The sequence below is a fragment of the Ixodes scapularis genome, unplaced genomic scaffold (genome assembly GCF_016920785.2).
Source record: "Ixodes scapularis isolate PalLabHiFi unplaced genomic scaffold, ASM1692078v2 PGA_scaffold4__175_contigs__length_147842914, whole genome shotgun sequence".
Lineage (NCBI taxonomy): Eukaryota > Metazoa > Arthropoda > Arachnida > Ixodida > Ixodidae > Ixodes > Ixodes scapularis.
In genome coordinates, this window is record NW_024609879.1 from 72,874,587 (window position 1) to 72,895,850 (window position 21,264).

General features: G+C 44.0%; 1 protein-coding gene across 1 annotated transcript in view; it reads left to right on the forward strand.

Moving 5' to 3' along the window:
- LOC8027856 (alpha-(1,6)-fucosyltransferase) overlaps positions 1-20,847 on the forward strand; it is a 46,058-nt gene extending 25,211 nt beyond the window's left edge. Inside the window, exons 8-10 of the mRNA XM_029969399.3 lie at positions 2,557-2,730; positions 6,020-6,173; positions 15,830-20,847. Coding sequence (XP_029825259.2) covers positions 2,557-2,730; positions 6,020-6,173; positions 15,830-16,195 — 694 coding nt within the window. The 3' untranslated portion in view covers positions 16,196-20,847. The remainder of the gene's footprint in view (positions 1-2,556; positions 2,731-6,019; positions 6,174-15,829) is intronic.
- Positions 20,848-21,264: the final 417 nt, after the last annotated feature.

The following is a 21,264-nucleotide window of genomic DNA, read 5'->3' on the forward strand; positions in this document are numbered from 1 at the left end:
GCACATCCCAAGCATTGCGCACAACTTAAACTACGTCCACCATGTGTAGCCTAAAACAAAAGCGGAACAAGCAAACCAGGAGTAACTAGCAAACTAGAACAAGGCGAACGAGGGGCACGATCGCAAGATGACAGATGGGCGAGGCCGGATCCAAAACCACCGGGACTGCTACCATTGTGGCCAGGTGCTTAACGGGCATCCGCTAAATGTGTCTAAATGTGCCACATAAGAAAACTTTCTTGTTGAAATTTTGGAATTTATGTTAACATACACGTGAAAAAACCATTTATGTATTATTGCAAAAAATTGTTTAAATATTGCCGAAAAAAACAACAACAACTAACTATCATCAAGAAATTCAAGGGTTTTCAAGCACTGCTAGAAATTCAAGAGCTTTCAAGGTCTGGAAAATGCAGTTTTCAAATTCAAGGGTTTTCAAGTACCCGTGCGATCCCTGATATACCTTAACCCTCCACATAATTGTGGAAATTGGTGATGCTCCGCAAGGAGCCAGACTTTTTTTATTGCGGTTCTTGAGGTGAAAAGTATAGTATGCAGAATAGACAGTGATATCTTGTTGACATCTCCAAATTCGAGTTTTAGGAAGGATACCTGGGTATTGCTAGTGGATAAGTATAGACTACTCTCTAGGTTTAAGTTATTTTTTGTTATTTTTCTTGTTTTTTTATTACCTCTATATAGGTTTCGTCCATTCGATGGTACAGTCAGTAGAGTAGATGGAAACTAAATTAGCTAGAGTAGTGGAAGAAATCTTGGGGGTAACCTTTTTGAGTTTGGAGGGATTGCTAAGGTTGAAGCCTGGGCGAGTTGGTGTGACATACTTAAAAGGTTAAAACAGCGCAAAAGGCAATGGACAGGATAACGAAGGACACAGACAGTGCACTGTCTGTGTCCTTCTTTACCCTGTCTGTTGTCTTTTGCGCTGTTTTAACCTTTTAAGTTTGGAGGGATTGTTTGAAGAAGGATATTTATTGTTTACGTGCCAATTTTTGTTATCCTGATGTTCAACATCTTAAATGTCATTGATGCTCATAACCAAAAAACAAGTTTTGTTTCTTATCTAGTAAATTTAGTAGTGTTGGCAAATAATTAAATTTTGGAATAGTATTTTCGAATAATATGCTACTATTCGATATCTGCTTCGAGATAAACTCTGAATATTTGTCATGTCATCAAAAACTAAAAATATTTTGATAAAAAAAAGCTTATGTATCGTTATCTTTCATTAAGAAAAGTTGACCGTGGGGGGGACATTCACCCCTCCTCCCCTTCCCCACCCTTAAATCCGCCCATTGCATGAGTAGGGACACAGCCCTGGCAAAGTATCTGTGGGCTGATTGGCACCGGAACAACTTGAGGCTGATTCAACCATTTGTCTTTGTGATCGACTGTGTTGCAAACACTTGTGACCATTTACAATGAGAAAACAAGTTGCTCTTTTTCTTGGCTAGCCCCCGAGTGCTTTGCGTCTGCACATACTTTACGCAGCATTCTCTCACCGCCGCTTTGAAATAACTCTGACAGTGTTACAAGTGACCATTCCTCTTAGATGCTAAATTAAATCTCGCAAACACAACATAATTTTGTCATTTATATTGGGACGAAGGGGAAGAGGGAAGCTAGACGTGGTATAGGTCTCTCCTGGCTTCCCCCTTTCGTGTCTACGTACAATGAAGCTGCCTTAATGCAGATAACGTATATGCAGATAACACATGCAGATAGTGTATGGAGTGTCCCAAGCGAACCTTCTGCTCTAAAACGAGCCTGAAAAATTGGCGCCTGAGAAAGGTAGAATTTTCACCGAATTTGCACTGAGCAGGTCAGTTTGGCCATGCGACACTTTAAGGCGCAGTTTGCCTCCTGCGAAAAATGAGAGCAAAAAACTTGCCAAGGAGAAGGTTAAGCGCGTTCGCAGATGACCGGGTTAATGATGCTACTAACTTGCGACGTCATCTCCCGACATGCACAACGAGCAGACGATGCACTCTTTTCTGCTCACTGCACCTATCGGGAGGTGTTGCAAGAAGTAAAGGGCGTCGCTAACTCGGATGTCTGCAAACGTGCCCAACCTTGACTTTGTCAAGTATTTTGCTCTAATTTTTTTTACAGCAAGAGAACTGCACTTTGAATTTTCACACAGTAAAACTGACCGGCTCGGTTTACATTTGGCGATAGTTTAAGCTTTCTGTGTGCAGGCGGATATTTTTCCGGCTCGTTTTACGGCGGTGGGTCCGCTTGGGGGGGGGGGACACCCTATATATCTATGTTTAACTAGACCTCAGATCTAGTTATATGCCTTCGGGCCCTGAGAGTACAATAAATTAAATATGCGAATCGGATTTTTCCAGGGTTGCCTAATGGATGGCATGAGCACATTCTCTTGACATACAGAGCTGTGAGCGATGGCAATGCTGTCTATCACGCTCAAATGCGAATGTGTGAACCAGCCTTCAGGATCCGTATGGCAAAAGACGCTCCCGAAGCGCACCACATCTGTGACCACCCTGTGACAAAAGAGGGCGCCCCTCGTTGCAGGGTTCACATCAGGCAGACAGACAAGAGCAGGGAAGCCGCCTACCACTCGGTCGAGGAGTACATGTCCCACGTGGAGGAGTTCTACGCCGGGCTCTCACTCACGGCCCCTGTCGAGAAGAAGAGGGTGTTTGTGGCCACGGACGAGCCCAAGGTCGTCGACCAGATCAGGAAAAAGTGAGCCGCACTGTTGCCTGTCTTAATCGAGTTACGCGATTGCTATGATGGGATGCCAAGAGCCGAGTCGAGGGAATGTCTGATCTTGTTCCTGTCGTACGCTTGACTTCTGCGTCCATCAAATACCCGTGGTATTTCATTATTACGTTTCATATAGGGTGGCTTTCATTTAGCCATCGCAACAGGGATAGTACTGAGATGACCCTGACTTTAGGACAGTTCCTGAAGGCTTCTGTTTCTTGACAACTATTTCGGAACGACGCTTCGCACCTTCTTGCCTTTTAAAGTGATGGTTGGATTTTAATGATTTGGGGCAACCCCCCAAATGGAGATTCAGATAAGGATAAATTTATTTCCACTCGATATCGAGAGCAATTCGCACCCTCAAGGCGACTGGTATGCAATGAAAAAGAATCCTCTAAGACACAATTTTCCTAGGGGGTGCGAAATGTGCTTTGTCGTCGCGGATAGAAGTAAATGTATTCTCATATATATATTTTCTGACTCGGGAAATGGGGTTTTTCCGGAGCTTCCGCAGTGCATGCGCAGCAGCAGCAGTCAGGAGTTTGCCATTTTGTATGGCGTAGTGCGTCCGGCTCGGAACTGTGGGAAGCAGCGGTGGGTGCACGTTTCGGAGATCTCCGACATAACCCAAGTCTGTTTCGTTGTCGGCTGAGGCAGCGACAGCAAGCGTTGTTGCGGTTTAGGTTTCTTTGCGTTTCCTCCTACTGACCTGCTCCCAACGAAGCTGTAGCTGTGGATTCAGGCAATCCTGCAAAACAATGCGGACGACTTGTAAAGGCAGTCTTCAACGCACTCTTGCGTTTTCAGTTGCCACTTCAGGTTCATGTTTTTGTTCCTTTAGTTTTGATTGATGTGTAAATACAAGTCAGCTCCCACATTTGCAGTTGCCACTTCAAAAACAGTTCGTGTTTTTGTTCCTTTTTTTTTTATTGGTGTGCAAATAAAGTGTACAGATTGGTTAGGTATGCTGTCATGTTGTCTATGTTCCACACAGAGTAAATGTCTCGGAGTTCACGTTTTTATGATGGTGCGCTTGACTGGCGCACGTTTTTGCTTGCTAAAGTGGCGATCTCACATTGCTACACAAACTGCCTATCCATTTTTTGGTTGTTGTAAACATTGGAATCGCCCACCATTACCAAATAATCACGAAGCATTGAGGTAAAGCGGTTATGCTGCACAGTTTGTTGCTATGTGCACGCACAAAAAGAAATGGGAGCAGACGTTTCTCTCCACGACTGCATCAGCTGGTCTTGTGGATAAATAAGGGAGATGAAATGGCTGACTTGATGTTTTTTCTTCTTGTTTGCATTGAATAAATAAATTAGTTTGCAACATTGTCTTTAATCCCGAGACTTAAAACACACGGGTGTGGCCAATTTCATGTCTTTTTAGGCGAATGCCTTATATGTCCCATTGTTCAGTCGACCTTCAAAGCCCTTGAGCGAAAACACATGGGAACAAGAACCCCTCAGTGAATGACTAAGTGACATGATATGATTCGGCACATTGAGAAGATGATTCAGCACATTGAGAAGATGATTCAGCACATATTACAGTGGTGAATTTGACCTTCTGAACTTTCGAAGTGTAGCTTCCTTCCAGCGAAAAACGAGACCAACAAACTTGCCAGGGTCAACAGTGTTTGCAGACGACTGTGTCGCCCCCGAAGACGTCCACCGTTGACCCGGGCAGGTTTTCTGGTCTTATTTTTCACAAAAATAGATCTATGCTTCAAAATTTCACAAGCTGAAATCCACCACAATACATGTTTGATGAAAATGTGAGATTGGTATCTGCAGGCGCTGAGTTTTTCCAATGATTTTAGAGTGAGCCTTGACATTTATGAGAGTACTTCCTGTCAATTAAAATTTGCGAGCAAGTTATACAAATATTTAAAAAAAAAAGATTGCCTTAACTATGACTTGGTATGAAATATTTTCTAAATTTACTGCTGATACTGCATATAAGATGGAACCTTGTTTAATGCAAATCTTTGTACTTTCTCATTGATCGAAGAGAGCTTCAATTATGCCGTCGGTCACGACGGGCGCTACAGCAAAGTCCGTCATTCATTCATTCGGCAAAATGGATGACGTCATCCATAGTCAGCGCATTCATTGAAAACAAATGTAAAGTAGTTGATCGCATTCGATAGAGAAAAAACAAACGCTGAATGCCTTTACCGATGACTTTCAGACTGTCAACATAGCTTGGAGCGGGCAGAACTGGAAGCAAGGTTGGCCACCGAAAACATTTCTCCTGCTTCTTGATAGGTGGCACCCAACATTTCCGGAAAGGGCCCATTGCCCTAAATTATTAACATCTATTCATTAAACATCAAGTGCTGTGCTGTGTGTACGATTATGAAGACTGGCACTAACTGTCAGCAACTCTTTGTTCTACTGGTGGCTAGCTCCTGGTTAGTTCAGTTGGTAGAGCTTTTCACTATAGTCTTAGAGAGGCCCCAGAATTGGTTCCTGGACAACGCCAATTTTTTTCAGCTTTGCACCGATCGCCTAGAGGGCGCGAGTTTCGCTCCATCTCAAATGAGAGCCAATTTATTTTTACATTAAGCGGGTGTTGAACTTTCTAACAAAAGAACAACTTGTGCTCTCGCTAGTATATTCCTTATGTTCGGGCTTTGCTAGGAGGAACACTGCATGTGCATTTCTGCATATTGCCCCCAAGAAAACTCAGTTAGATTGGTGCATTGCTTTGTTGTAATAAAAGTTGCCATTTCAACAAAATTGCCGAACCGAAAATCGCATCACTTCAGTTTCACTCCGTCCGTCGCTGTCTTGCCCTTTGCCTAAAAATAAGTTGACAAGAGCAGGTGATTGGTAGTTGCCCTTTTATCTCTCTTTGATGCTTATACAAAGCAATTCATTTATAACGATAATGAGAAAATTCAAAATTTAAATCAATATAACTGATTATAATTCTATCTGGACTAGAAGCTGATTGTTTCTAGTCTAGCCTATATATAAGCCCTTTCGTTGTTGAATACATTTCAGCTGTGTTTTAGACCTTGTGTTTGTCCGTCCCTTCTCGTCCCAGTCTCAAAGGTTTTAGTCAAATGTCTAACCACCACCAGCTCGTTTGCGCCCTAACCTTTTGTTCACTAGAAACTGATTGCTTCTAGTCTGGAAACCCTAGAAACTGATCGTTATAAGTGGTACATCGTTATATGTGGTATAGTTAAAAGTGGATTACATTGTAGTGTCTTTCTTCAGCGATGCATCTCCTCATCTCGTTTATGCAGGTTCCCAGACTACCTGGTCATTCACAACAATTTGTCGTCCAGCCAGGCACACGACCTGGGTGTCCGAAGCAAAAGCTCCTCACTCTTTGGAGTGATCAGTGACATCCATTTGCTCGCAGAGTCTGACTTCCTGGTGTGCACCATGTCTTCAGGGGTGAGCACTTGGCTGGGGTCGTGATGCGACCGGCTTTTGATGGAGCCATGAAAGAAACCACATGTAGAGCATGAGTTCTCAAACTGGTTTCCCAGGAACTCAGGGGTACCCTGAAACGTCCTCAGGGGTTTCCCAAAACACCCAAGTCGTATCGATCGTTTCTACCCCTGAATAAAACCTTTTACCAATTCAGGCAACATTTTAGCATTTTTAGTGCAATGTGTCGAGGCATAGCTATTGACCAAACACGCCCTAGTGTGTGCACTATTAATATTAATATTAATAAAAGTTAATGAGGTCTGTAGGATTCTCTACTGCTTGAGTGTAACAATGTAGAAGGCGACAGGGGTTCCTTGACCTTCCTTCAAAGGCAAGACATTCCCCAAGATTAAGAACCTTATTCAGAACACGGGTTTTCGGACTGGATTCCTCAGAGCACCTTCACGGGGAACCCGCAAATTTCCTCAACCGTTCTCTAATTAAACAAAGTGTCTTTACAGTAAAATGATATTTTACCTATATATTAGAAAAGAGGCGAAGTCGGTTAGTTAGAATAACTTCACTCTCCATTCTGGTATGTGAATAGTGGAAGCAAGAGAAGAAAACTGTTTAACAACTTAACGGAGCGTATAACATCAAATTACATGCAGCAACAGCATAGAAACTCAACAGAGCACATAATACAAAATAAGCTGTTTTTCATTACTTCGTTAGCTAGTTGACTAAAAAGTTTTAATTAACTTCTTCAATGTTTTTGGGAGGGATGTAATGCAATTGGAGAATTGACGTTCAACCCTACTATGGTCTAGCCGTGACAGGAAACATTGATTGAAAAATTGGTCGTAGGCATTACAGGGTGAGAGATGTCGCCCTTGTTCTACAGGGTGAGAGATGTCGCCGTTGGCTTCGAACTGAACCGAAGTGAGCAAAGGGTGCCCATGACATTGATACCTCTGGCTTTGCCAAGTCTGCAATCCACGTGTCCTCATCACAGGTGACGTCGGCAGTGTGATGCAAGGGTAGAACAAGGGGATCAGCGTCACTGGCGCTTTTTGCCCCCATTGTTTTTGTTTGAAGTTGTGGACAAGAATTACGTTTTTTGCACCGTAGCACCCGCTACAAATTTTTTTAATTTAAATGTTACGTCTTGGATAGACCCCAATGAGGTTAAACATCAGTTCTCCAACTATCTTATGCCCCCAGAAATGAAAATGTAGAAAGTTAATGAAACATATTTTGTTAATTAGCTAACTAACTAACCAACTTTGCCTCTTTTCTAGTAGCCCCTATGGCCTCCAACTTAGCCCCCTGGGCCAAATTAGATGAATGATCCCATTTTTAAAGCATGAAATGTTTTTTAAAGGGCAGCTCTGCTCAATTCCAATGATTTTGAGAGAATCAGTCATTTCGCATTAAAAAACCTTAGTAAAAGACTCCAGGTTGTTTGCTTCGTGAAAAATGGGATATATATTTTTTAATCTAACTTTTAAAAGCTAACTTTTAACATGAGCGGAAATCGAAACCGAAACTTCTGCTTCGTCTGGCAACGTTGGCCTTGGGCCGCAAAGAACATGGCCATCACGTGGTACAAGATGTCACGTAATCCTTTACGCAACGACAGGCGAAATTGGGGCGCGCGTACGCCTCGAGTGTGGTCTGCATTCTTCGCCACGTTTTGGTGTCTACGGCATTCGACGACGTCTGCACAACTGCGGCATATATCTGCGCACATAGTGTCCATAGGGTGGATGAAACCCCGAGAGACAGTAATCACAAACGGTGAGACGACGACGGCGGATGTGACGCAGGAGACGGCGGTGATGGCGAAATCACGGCAGGTCGGCCGTACGGCTCCCAAGAAGTGCGCTGCGCAGGCGCGTTATGCCAATCACGTGGATACTGCTGAGGGCCGAGAGGAAATGTTGCTGACGTCATCCACTACGCTCCCCCGTAGAAGTAAAAACAAGCAAAAAGGGGGCAATGGTAATGACGTTTAGCGTAATGTTGGCTACGCCCATGCCATAGCCTTGACTGTGCTTTTGGTTGCGCCTGAATTCGCCCGCTCGAGTCAGCCGATTTTGGCAACTTGGCGAGTGTCAAAGTTTGCCGGATCGTTTAAGAAACATTTAGGCAGAAATGCGTCGTAATATTTGACGTGTTGTCTTCCTAGGTGATACTGAAGAGGACAGCGCTGTTTTTTACAAAACCAAAAATGAAGCCGTGTTGCCCTTTAAAGAACCCCCCACCCCCCCAATCCCAAAATTTTTTCTGTCTCTCCGTTCATATGTGCATTTTCTGGCAAATTTAATGGAAAAATTTATGGCAGTAACATCGATTCAGTTTCCCTTCTAAATTTAGTGGGAAATTTGGTGTCACGTGACCTGATGTTATGAGACCTACAGACCGATTCAGTTTCACCGCTTAAGTTAGCAGGGAAGTTGATGTCTCATAACTTGACGTGACAAGACCTATAGACGCTTTCAGGCAACTTTGCATGGGTACCGCCATCTTGGCATCACGTGACCCGTCTGCCATTGCCAGCCTCTACTTTCCTGCTGCTGCCCTACGTTTCCCACTGTGTACTGTGCTTTGCCAGCCACCGCCGGGGTGTTATATACAATGGAATTGGACTGTGAATGGGTCGATGACAGAATATTATGGCCTAGACTTCAGAGACCATGTAAGTTTATGTTTTTGCTAAAAATAAAGGTAGTTACCCGATGCTACTTCTGCAAATATCGTGTTGACACAGCAAGGCTATCGCAGTCTTATCCATCGCTGCATGTGTATACTCTACTCGTCGCGGCAGTGGCGTCACTGGGGTCGGCGACACCCGGAGCGGTGACTTGCTGTGATCCACCCGCTCGTTGCCCATTACAACACCCCACACCCCTACTGATGCCACTGTGTGTAGTCGTATTGTTTCTTGCTGCATTTGAGCACTTTAATCAGGTAGGTGATTTGGCAAGGGAAAAACTTTGCCATCAGAGACGGGCTGGGCCGTTGCTGTGGTGGATTGCTTGCTGTTGCTCGTGACACCGCTCAGTTGTAGTAGATTCCTAGTTAACTTTACCCCTCGCCCGGAAGTCGCTCGCATGCAGTTTTTAGCGCTGCGCCTCGTCGCTCCTCAGAAAAGAATACCACGTGCGATGTTGGGGGCATCGGAATGAGTTACAGTAGAAAGTCTGGCGCAAACGAGTAGTTGTTAGTTTGCGAGCGCGGCCCGAGAGAAAGTGCTGTTAGTCCCGCCTTACAGATGTTCTGCTCGGGTAATTCAATACGAATCAGTGCATCGAAAATGGCACAGAGCACGGATGGTCCATGTGCTTCGCCGAGGCATGTTCAGTGCACACGGCGTGGTTCCAGACCTCAATGTTGCCACTGCTGTTTTTTCGACCCACTGCAGAGCACATGTTGCCCGTTGGACGCTGTTTACGCATACCACTGCAGTCGCTCAATCGTCACACAAACATCCGCTAGCAAGGTAGGCGCGGGAGCCCGGACGAAAATACAGGTTGGCTGGCGGCCTGGGGAGGACGCCCACTGGTGGCAGCTCGGCGAACTGATGTGCTGAAAGCGTCTATACGCCAATTTTGTATTTACGCTAAGTTCAAAGGGAAAATTAATGTCATGTGACCTATACACCATTCAGTTTCCAGATAAATTGAGTGGGAAAATCGGCATCACATGACCTTCGTACCAAGTCAAGTTCCCTTGTGGGTGATTTCATTTGAATTCGACCAAACTTGTCGGGGGGGGTCTTTAGATTTAATCGTAAAAAATATATATGATACCCGAATCCTTGTGATGAAAGAAACTGCCTTTGAAAAAAATTAGAATTGTATAGTTTGAGAGAAAAAAATTCTGAGGCGCTGCAGGGTAGAACACGTCAAATACCCAATTTGATTTTATCTCGACTTTAGCCGCCATTTACAAAATATCGAATTCTTGCAGAATTATTATATTTATTACGCAATATTTACGCAGACTTGGCTATTTCTAGAGGTAAATTTCTGTCTTCTGTTATTTTAAATTAATTTTCTAAAAAATCTCAAACATGCAACCTAGAGCAAGTGTGACGCAACTTCGGACAGCTATATAAAACGAACGGTAGGGCGCAATGACGTGAGACAGATATCTGTGCGTAGCTATCAATGTAAGCTATCGATTGACATGTATTTTCTGGTTATTGTGTTTACCGTGTTGTTTTTTATTCTGCCACAAATATAGACAAAAATCAAAAATATGCAAATTTTGAAGTCAATTTTCTCAAAAAAGCCATTTTTTATTTCGTTCGTACTTTTTTAATTTATTGCCCAGATTCTGCTTAATAACTGGGTATAAATATTGCTTGACCTTTTTTTGTTGTAGTTTTAGGACAACCAGTTGAATAAGTCATTTTTATCGCGTAATACCAACCTCCGGCTCCGGTATGCGGGCTTCACCGCAACATTGATAATTGGCTCAGCAATATCAGATTTCACTGACAACCACTTTACCTCGTTGCATTCCTAGTAATATACTTTTTACAAAAAAAGAAATGTCACAAAAAAATGACAGAAGGCAAGTGGCGTAGGCAAATTTTTTTTTCTCTTTCAAACTTTTTTAATTGATTTCCAGTGTGTTGCTTACCAGCTGGGTATGCACGTTTTCTGGCGCTTTTCTTTATGTTTGTTTTTACATCAAAAGAAAGAGCCATGTTCGTTACATCAGTTGCAACTGGTCCAGTTGTTAGGTGAAGTATAGGTTCAGTAACCTCTTCGCGAGCACCAGCAAAAGGCTGCGATTCTTATCATGAAGATTACCATGCGACTCTTAGTTGACCTCGGCGTGCGCCGTTGCAAGAGGGTTATACTAATCTTGTTAGAGTGGAACTCGCGTCGTCACAGGCTGTCGCAATGCATCACAGCGAAGTGGAACTGTGTGAAGCAGTCCTTGTCCTTCTCCCAATAAATTTATGGGCGGAAGCTTGAGACTCTTTGGTGCCCGAAGTTTCTGTAGCTCGGCTGGGTCAAGTTTGTCAAAAGGAGAAAACAAATGCAGTAAACACTAGACATTATCACGCCGGTCGATGGAGTCGTAACTGTATACATACAGCTTTTGCGGATACTTATTTGTTTCAAGGGTGGCAAGTTATCACCAGTACAAACATGGCCACAGTGTCGGCAAGAGCATCAGAACAAAAAGGAAGGTTTGGTTGGCTTATCATTTTGTGTCTTCGTTGCAGCACTTTTCTCCGGAACTAATGTTTGTAGTCCTCTTTGAGCCCCTGGTGCTATGGTCTGTCTGTTTCTCTTATCCATTATTTATTTTTACTTGTAAGCGAATAACACGCACCATGACATTTCTGGCGTCCTTAGGTTGATTCGCTAATCAGTGTCTATATTTGACAAACTCATCTAGTATAAGAGAATAAAAAAAATATAAGAAGAGGGCTTGCAGCAATGAATTTGTATAAGAGAACTGCGGAACTGCGTCGAAAGCAGAAAGCCGGAACCTCCCGAGGAATGAACGCGTTATTTTGAACTCAGTCATGGCTGCAGTTTTCAGCTTTAAAAGAAAGAGTTGCGCGGACTACTTCGAGAGACATAAGCGAAGGGTATACCGCAACCGACGTTTTCGTTATGTCACCGATCTCAACGTAGACGCCTTGAAGATGATCCTGCCCCCATCGAAAGCCGCGGCTCTTGCGTTGGATGACGTGCTCTGCCAGAACTGGTTCCAGTACACCGGTGAGAAGCTTTCATCATCTGTCAGTGATCCATGCTCGAGCTCTCCAGCAAGCTGCATCGAAGAGCACGAAGTAGTGGAAGGTCTTAACGAAGAGATTTCTGCTGCTGGGCTTGAAACAACTCCTTTGCGCATGCCTTCTACAGTAAACCCGAAAAGCCGTCAGGCATATGCTGAAAGAAAACAGCGGGAGATTGAAGGATCACACAGCCGACAGGTACGAAAAAAGTTGGCGACTGCATATACTTTGGAGCCAAGTGGGTCAAGTTCTCGCAGTGATCAACCATGCCTCGGCTGCGACGGGTGGTGGGCAAACATCAGAGAGGCCTTTGTGAAGGCGGCATCTTACCAGGAGAGATGTCAGCTCCTCACGCTTGTGCCCAAGGGCGTAGCCACTAGGGAGGTAGAACGGCTAATTCCTGAGGCATCGAAGTACCTTCTGAAGAAATTAAAGCAGCTTCGTGAACGGTTCGGCGTATGGGAGCGTCCGGAGCCTTATCACAGTGGAAGCATAAGCGAGGACACCATACGGGCAGCCACGCAATATTACACCGACGACGATCTCGACTGTTCTCAGCAGAGCCCAAACAAAAAAGATGCTGTTAAGCTTCTGAAGGATGGCGAAGAACATGTGGTCGTGAAGCGGTATATGACAAGGTCTGTCCGAGAGACGTACAGGCTGTTTAAGGAAGCAAACCCGGACTCAAAATTAGGTCTGACTAAATTTTACTCGCTGCGGCCAAAGTGGGTCAAGCTAAACCCTGAACAGACTGTCTGTGCATGTGTGTGCTGTACGAATTTCGATTTGTGCTTTTCCACCCTGAACAGCATGCGAGAAGAAAAAAATAACAAAAGAGGAGATTCTCGCTTTGTGCCTCTGCCCTGAACCCTCGTCCGAATGTTTCAGAGGCGAATGCAAAGACTGCCCCTCGACTGACAGACTCTCCTTAGAATCATTGGAAATGGTGCCTGAAGAGGAAATTACATTTTTCACATGGGAGAATGGTAATTTGATAAGCAAGACTGCCGACTCCAGCGCCTTTTTGAAAGAGCTACAGAAATGGGCCACAAGGTTTTCCACGCACGATTTTATTCGTAGGACACAACGGGAAGCCATACGGATTGAGAAGTCTAGTGTGACCTCAAGACACATCGTTATGCACTTCGATTTTGCGGAGAACTGGACGGTAATTTTGCCACACGAGATACAGGAGTACCACTGGCACAAGCGTCAGCTCTCTGTTTTCACGTGTGTGGCATCCACGTCGCAAGGCTCAAAATGCTTCGGCGTTGTCTGTGAGGACTTATGTCATGACACTTCCCATGCGCTGCTGGCTCTGAGACTTATAGAAGACTGGCTGGAGGAGCACATCCCAGTTTATGCTTCACTAACGTACATATCCGACGGGGCACCTGCTCATTTTAAAAATAGATTTCAGCTGCATGAGTTCGAACGAGTGGGCCATACCCAATTGAAGTGGATATTTTCTGCCTCTGGGCATGGTAAAAACTCTTGTGACGGGGTTGGAGGGCTTCTCAAACACCACGCAACGGTGCACAACCTCCGTTCACCGGAGGAGCAGCTCGTCCGAACATCAGTAGATTTTGTGGACAAGGTTGGAAGGCGTGTCAAAAACGTAACTCTCATGAACTTAACCGAGAAGGAGGTGAGTGACTTCCGCAGAATCAAGAAAACAGAGTGGAGTTTCGTACCGACTCAGAAAGGCATCCGCGCTTCGCACGTGTGGCGACGCGAAAGGGGCGAAGTGCAGCTTGAGCGAACTGTTCTATCTTCGTCTTAATGCATGAACCTCTGTGGTGCACGTGCGGAACTCTCAGATGATCTACGGCTTTGTTTTGTTTTGTTGTTAAAGCCTCTTCTTGTACATTTGCGCTTCTGTGAAAAATTATGTGTTTCTATAGGTGTGCCTTGTTAACCCAAATAAATTACTCAATAAATAGAGTGATTTTGTTAAACTGTTACCTATGAATGTTTTATTGCATACTGCCAACAAAAGAGTATGATTACTGTAAGCTGAAAAGCAACTTCCGATATGCTGTGCGTAGCCCAAAAAATTTAAACGTATGCAACAAGTAGTCCAAAAGCCGAAGGATGGACAAAATGTAGTCAATTTTTTTTTTCACGTACCTCGGAGTACTAAGGGCCAATGAAGGATAGGCGAAAGAATGCCATGCGGTAAATTTAAAAAATTCGAGCCGATTTTCCGATAATGTTTGTATAAAATAAAGATTGTCCGAAACGCATAAACGGGGATATTGTTTTTCTGGACTGGATAGTGCCGTAGAATGCAACCCGACATGATCGAAACGGATGAAACGTCTTGGATCTCTCCACTCGCTTAGGCTAGTTAACATTGATGTTAACTAAATTTACTTTTGTTGTTGTTTATCACGGCACAATGTTCAAACAAATAATTTAAATATATAAGTTTCGTGCAACCTCAGTAGTAAAACATTGTCGTGGCGACGTTCGAAAATGCAAGCTGTGACTTCGCAGACATCACTTCGTCAATTCAGCCATCTCTCATTTCTTTATGACGTTACTGATTTTTTTTAAAATATATTAGTAAAAATTCAATGGGGTAAAGTAGTTTTCAGTGAAATCTGATATTGCTGAGCCAATTATCAATGTTGCGGTGAAGCCCGCATACCGGAGCCGGAGGTTGGTATTACGCGATAAAAATGACTTATTCAACTGGTTGTCCTAAAACTACAACAAAAAAAGGTCAAGCAATATTTATACCCGGTTATTAAGCAGAATCTGGGCAATAAATTAAAAAAGTATGAACGAAATAAAAAATCGCTTTTTTGAGAAAATTGACTTCAAAATTTGCATATTTTTCATTTTTGTCTATATTTGTGGCAGAATAAAAACAACACGGTAAACACAATAACCAGAAAATACATGTCAATCGATAGCTTACATTGATAGCTACGCACAGATATCTGTCTCACGTCATTGCGCCCTACCGTTCGTTTTATATAGCTGTCCGAAGTTGCGTCACACTTGCTCTAGTTTGAGATTTTTTAGAAAATTAATTTAAAATAACAGAAGACAGAAATTTACCTCTAAAAATAGCCAAGTCTGTGTAAATATTGCGTAATAAATATAATAATTCTGCAAGAATTCGATATTTTGTAAATGGCGGCTAAAGTCGAGATAAAATCAAATTGGGTATTTGACGTGTTCTACCCTGCAGCGCCTCAGAATTTTTTTCTCTCAAACTATACAATTCTAATTTTTTTCAAAAGGCAGTTTCTTTCATCACAAGGATTCGGGTATCATATATATTTTTTACGATTAAATCTAAAGACCCCCCCGACAAGTTTGGTCGAATTCAAATGAAATCACCCTTGTAAATTTAGCTCGGAAATTTATAAAAATATACCGGAATATCTCGAGGGATTGCCTACCTAAAATCGGGACCAAGTCAGGCTAAAATAAGGAGCAGGTTAACTTTCAGTGTACAGTCAAGAAAAGATTAAAAAAATATTTTTTTAGATGTTTTTTCGTCAAACTTGTTATTGCGGCGAGGGACAATGAAGCAGAGATGACTGTACTTGCCAGTCAGAAATGTGTCCTGCTAGACAAATTTATGCCGAGGCCATCACTGATATGAACAATATCATTTCTAGGGATGAGCTGTGATTGGTTTTTAAAAAGAAAATAGCCAATCAAGGCCTAAAATCGAGGTGGTATATTTTTTGGGGGTGGGCATCTCAAGATATTACTGTATGTTCTTCACTCTTCGAACGCAATATGAAACAAAAACAAAAAAATCAATGTCATTTTTTTTTTTAAATTTTAATTTTAGTTTTATTAGGGAGAGTTCCGATATGCTACAGAGAGAGCTTTCTTTTTGCCGCATCTGCGTGAACTGAAAGTCTCCTCCCACTGTCTGCAGTTCTGCCGGGTGGCCTACGAGCTGATGCAGGCCCGTCACCCCGATGCGTCGCTGATGGCCGCCTCCCTGGACGTGGAGTACTTCTATGCGTACGTCCCCTTCCCTCCTCGGAGGACGCTCCAGCCCAACGTGCCGAGCTTCGCCAGCGAGTTGGGATGGTCCGGTCCGGGCGTGCTCATCGAGCGGCCAGGGACCTTCGCATCGCTCGACGAGGCCAAGTTCAAGAAGAACGCCGACGGCTTCGTCGCGGGGCGCATCGCGAAGCACGCCGCGGTCAAGCAGATGACCGTCTTCCCGGTCTTCAAGACCGTGCAGACATACAGGGTTGCCAACTACAGCGCCTTTGGTACGCTGCCTCCGTCCTAGCGCACAGCTTGTGCGGGACGCAGAGCCAGTCGGCGGTATATGGGCAGTCTTCTTCGGCAGTCGCCACCAGGCATTTTATCCCAAGTGCTGTCCCGGCGTGAAATGCGGGCCCTGCGCGTTGGCCTCTCTGTGGCAATTGTCGGTGGCTGGAGTGTGCCCATACGATCGTGGTCCCTCGATTTCCACCGGACGACGTCGTAAAAGCGTCGTGCTGTCGCCTGCCGCGATCTTGGGATCGGCACGATGGTGGAGGCAGATGTGGCAGACGCGAGTTCAGCTGCGGGTCGCTCTCCATCTTGGAACTTCTCAAAGCTTTGGCAGCCAGGAGATGGGATGCGGCCAACTGCCAGGATTGCAGTGTCCGAGAGCATGACACGCCGGCTCGCGTGACGTCGTTTGTTGCCACTTCAGAACCGCTTTCAATGCAGGGCCACCGGTTGGAGACTCGTTTTGGCCACCATTGCACGGCGTGGAGAGGCGATTTCGTCCGTCGGAATTGTTGGCCGAGAACGTGGCGCGTTTAAAATGCGCTTTTCCGATGGGACTTGTTTTCTTATGGCGGGTAAGCTTGTTAGGAACAAACGACCGGTGAATTCCTGTGGTCGTTATGGGGTGAACTAGGAGCAGTTTTTTCCTAGTTCCCTTCTCTTTGCAACCAGAGACAAACTCTTTTTTTTTTTCGTCGGCAAGTTGTGACCGGTATCAGCAGCATTTTCCTGCAGTCTTCTTTGGTGTAGAGTAGTCTCTCTTTTTTTTTGTACTGTCACACTTCAGTTGACCCCCTCTGCCTCGCCCTTCCCTTGTCACAAGAGCATAGCTCTTGTGACGAGGGAATGCTGTCCGGATTCATTTTTGGGTGGAAACGTTTCCACAGAAGGTGCTGAAATCTTCTGTATTTTTCACAAATTCATCTGTAGCCACCAGATTGCTGGCCCTTCCTCGGTTTTGATCTAATGGCAGAAAAACTGACAGGCAGATGAGACAGCTGATAAAAACACATAATCTTTGTTGTGTATGACCTTCGGGAAAAAAAGATAACAGAGAGAGAAAGAAATGCACACTGACCACTTTCGGTCTCCACACAGATAGCCTGCTTGGCAAGGTTAGTGCTCCAAAAATACCATTACAATTTGCCATGACTCCAACCACTGTGTAAGAATTTATTTTTAGTGTTTTGTTTTTGGGACTTTGAACTGTTATTGACTATACGCAATACATGGTAGCTATGGAGTGCGACACTGCGCTGCTACGATTAGGTTCCCCAATGCGTGTCCGTGTGAAAAGAAACCAGATCGCAGTAAGGGTGCACAAATTTTTATTGTGGCATCGGTGCTGGGTCAAGTAAAAGGCGCAAAATGCGAGAGCACAATAACTAGTGCATAATTTTCTACTCTTGGAACGTGCCTACCTCATGAAATGTACCAAGTATGACATTCTAAGTAATTCACTCGGGTGTAGTGATTTTTATTATGCTGAACAAACAAAGAGCTGCAGGCCAATGGCAAATAGGGAAGATATGTACAGACTTTAGGAGAATTTTGTCACTCGGGATGGACGGTACAACTGCATCCCTTTGAGTGAACACAGTTGTTTGTGGACTTTGTATGCCACTCCCCTGTGTGGAAGGCTTCATGATTTATTTTCTTCTGTTTCATTCTATCAGTGTACATCTATTCATCGACGTGAATGGACAATGTAACTTCAGTACTTTCCTATTCCTTGCTATGTCTTTAAGCAAGTTGGAAAGGAGTTTTCAGGGTTCTCTCACTGGGGTTGTGCAGTGTCATCAGCTCAGGTATTGCAGATTAGAATGTTTAAATCTGAAAAAATTAAAGACGTTTACAACTCCCTAGAATGCTGAATTAGAGCACAGCTTTTGAGGAGGAGGAGGCAAGGGTACTGAGGGGAGCTTATGCCCCTCCTCCCTCCTCCTCACCTCCTCATTTTCCCTGCTACTCCTCCCCTCCTGTTCCTCGTCACCCTCCACCCCTCCTTTCCTCCCCCCGTCCTCCTCCCCCTCCTCCTCCCTGCACAGTGCACTAAGGGAAATGTCCCATAATGCAATGCGCTGGACTCGGGACGTCACGAGGGTCACGTGACGTCACGAGGGTCCCGCACAGTGCATTATGGGAAATTTCCCAAAATGCACTGCGCGGTTACGCCAACAGCGACGCCGATGCCACTCAAGCCGGAAACGGGCACCTAAGAGCTGCGCTCTAAAATTGTTGACACCTAAATCATCACCCCAAATTATTTTGTGTTGTGAGATAAATGAAGAAAAGTTGCACATGTTCCTGTCACAGATGCAGAGTTTAGTTTAGTTTGATTCATATAGCTATTAAGCTTGCTGAAAGGAGTCTATGGTACGAGCAGTCCTGTGGCCATGCTATATATCAGTTTCTTTCCCACTCTTTAAGTTGCGTTGCAATGATATCAAAGCTTCTGTAAGTGGGATATTCCTGGTCAACTTGTTTAGTCTTCTGCGAACGGCCGCGCACACTATTTGTGAGTACAACAGCTACACTGTAGAACGGGTGCCACCCTTTGTTTCCTTTAAATTTCAGGATGAACCAAAGTGTAGAAACGTTTTGCTAGGCTGGCTCAAGTAAATATGCATTCCTGATCGTGCAAAACCAATCTATATTTCTGTTAGTAAATGGGTGCCTGTTAAGGTTGTGCTAAGGTTGTGTATTAGAGTGTACATTTTAGAATGTTTTGTTACAGCAATTTCTTCCTTTGTACACGAGTCTGGATCATTTTTCAAGTTCTGTAAACGCAGGGTTACAGTGAAACTTTATCAGAACAGGTATTGGCACCAGTCGCAAGGCATTGCATGGAGAACGAAAAAAAAAAGAAAGCTGGTTGCCTTGTCTTTTTTTGTTTTGCAAAGGTGTTTACCGTTGGCTTTAATGCATTTCAAAAGTCTGGCAACTACAGTCACTGTCAGCTTGAGAAACGTGGGGCGTGGGCTTGTTACGTTCAAGCCTCCTGCCTCATGATTGGTCCTCCGGCGTTTTCATCGGCCGGTGCTGCGACCTCATTGGCTGCAGAGCAATAACAAGGCACTGGGGACCCACCAAGCCCTTCGTTTCTTAAGCTTTCCGTGAATGCAGAAAAATGTGTCGCTGAGGTGTAAAGTTTTGAGAATTGTCAGGTTTATTCCTCTCCCTGCGCCACCTCTGTCGAAAATGCGCTTCCTTACTATGACGCGCTTTTGGGGTCAGCACCAGGGGATGTGAAGACGGGAGCAGAATGCGGCAAATCGCTGTGCCTCAGCGGCCCAGCGTTTCCGGAAGCTCCTAGGGCTCGTTTTATGGCATTTCTAGACGGGGAAGATGTTTTGACTTTTTTATGCTATCCTACTTGCTGGTAGTGATTTTTACGCGGATTGTGTTCATAGGCTCATTCCCTATGAGAGAACCGTTGGGTTCCAGCGTCAGATTCCAGCGTGACATCTCACTTGTGGGGGCCATAGCCCCTAGGGCTCGTAGTAATGTCATGATGTCACGGTCACATGACACTTTGACATCATGTGACAGTGACACATGACTGTAATATCAGTGTCGCATGACATGATTTCATGATTTCGATTGGACGTCTTGCAATGTCAGTCACGCGAGCTCCCGATGTTACCCGACATTGCACACACACATGTGCCCAGCTCATTTGCAACAGATTCTGTGCACCTCTAAGTGTATCGGGTATGATAAGGCACACAGATTTCTTTTATTGGCAAGGAACAAAGCTTTTTGTTTGTTTGATGAGCAGCTGTGATGTCTAGTGTGGCTAATTAAGCTGATTAAGGTTGTCATTCTTTCTAATCGATGGTTCATTTCCCACTTCCCAACCTGCATAAGATAAGGAAATTAAGGGGGGGGGGGGGGATGTGCAAAACCAACATAAAGCATCTGTCGCATTTCAGGAGGGTACTGACGATCAATTCAGACTACAATGGGCTCTTTATTTCTTTGCTGAAGGAAAACACGCTGAAGGATGCTGCTGATGATATCCAATAGAGACGTGCCTAGATGGTAACTTGTCAAACTTTGATAAGCCAGTGGTGGTCACGGTGCTTGCAGTAGAGTTCACTTTGAATTTATCAGTTGATACCTTGGATAGATGATTGCAGTTTATATATAACTAAGCTTGGTGTTTGTATCGTCTAGAAATGTGTATACTGGTAATGCTGGCTGGTACCAACATATGATACACCAGGATGCTTCTGTTTTTTTTGTTTCCTTATTGTTTTATGAGATTACTAGTCACATTTTATTCTGTATCACTTTACTGCATGTTATGCATCAGACAGCTTGTCTGTATAGCTCACAACAGCTTCTACTTTACCTTGGTTGTTTAACGTGTAGCTTTGTGGACTACAGGTTGTAATGGTTCGATAACTTTGTGTTTAACTTGTAGCTGCTAATGAAGGAATGCATATTCAGTTAGTAGCTCAAAACTTGTGCAGTTGTCTATGCATTCAGAAGGGGAGGGTATTCCCTTTCAGACGGTCACAGCACTTTCTTTGTATTTAACCACTTCTGAAAGTATGCATATAGATAACTGTATGTTTTTTGCTTTCTCTTAATTTGAATGTTTTTTTTTTACATGTGATACATAGATTGCCTTATATTAAAATGTTAATTGCAAAACTATGTTTTCCAAGGTTATGAATTGCCTTTGTATTTAGGAACACATTTCCAAACGTGGTAAGATGGTAACTTCTGGGGTGAAAATTGCTCTTATTGGTCACATATGCTTTGGGATTCAGTTTCAGTTTTGTTACTGAATGGAAATATATCGCTGGTTAAATAAATACCAAAAGGCGAGCCTATAGGGTTATCTTGCAGTGTTAGCTATGGGGAATTTTGTGCAAGAGCGGTATTAACCTTTTGGAATTTGTTTGTCACACCGCCTTCTTCCAGCAGAGCAGTTGGAGAAAATTGCTTTTCCTTTTTTTTGATACCTTATAGATCAGAAATTTTGAATAGCTCATGTTTGTCAGACTGGCCTTGTTACACCGTCAACTTTCTGCTGGCGTGTAGAATGTCTGCTAGTCAACCCTTGCAAAG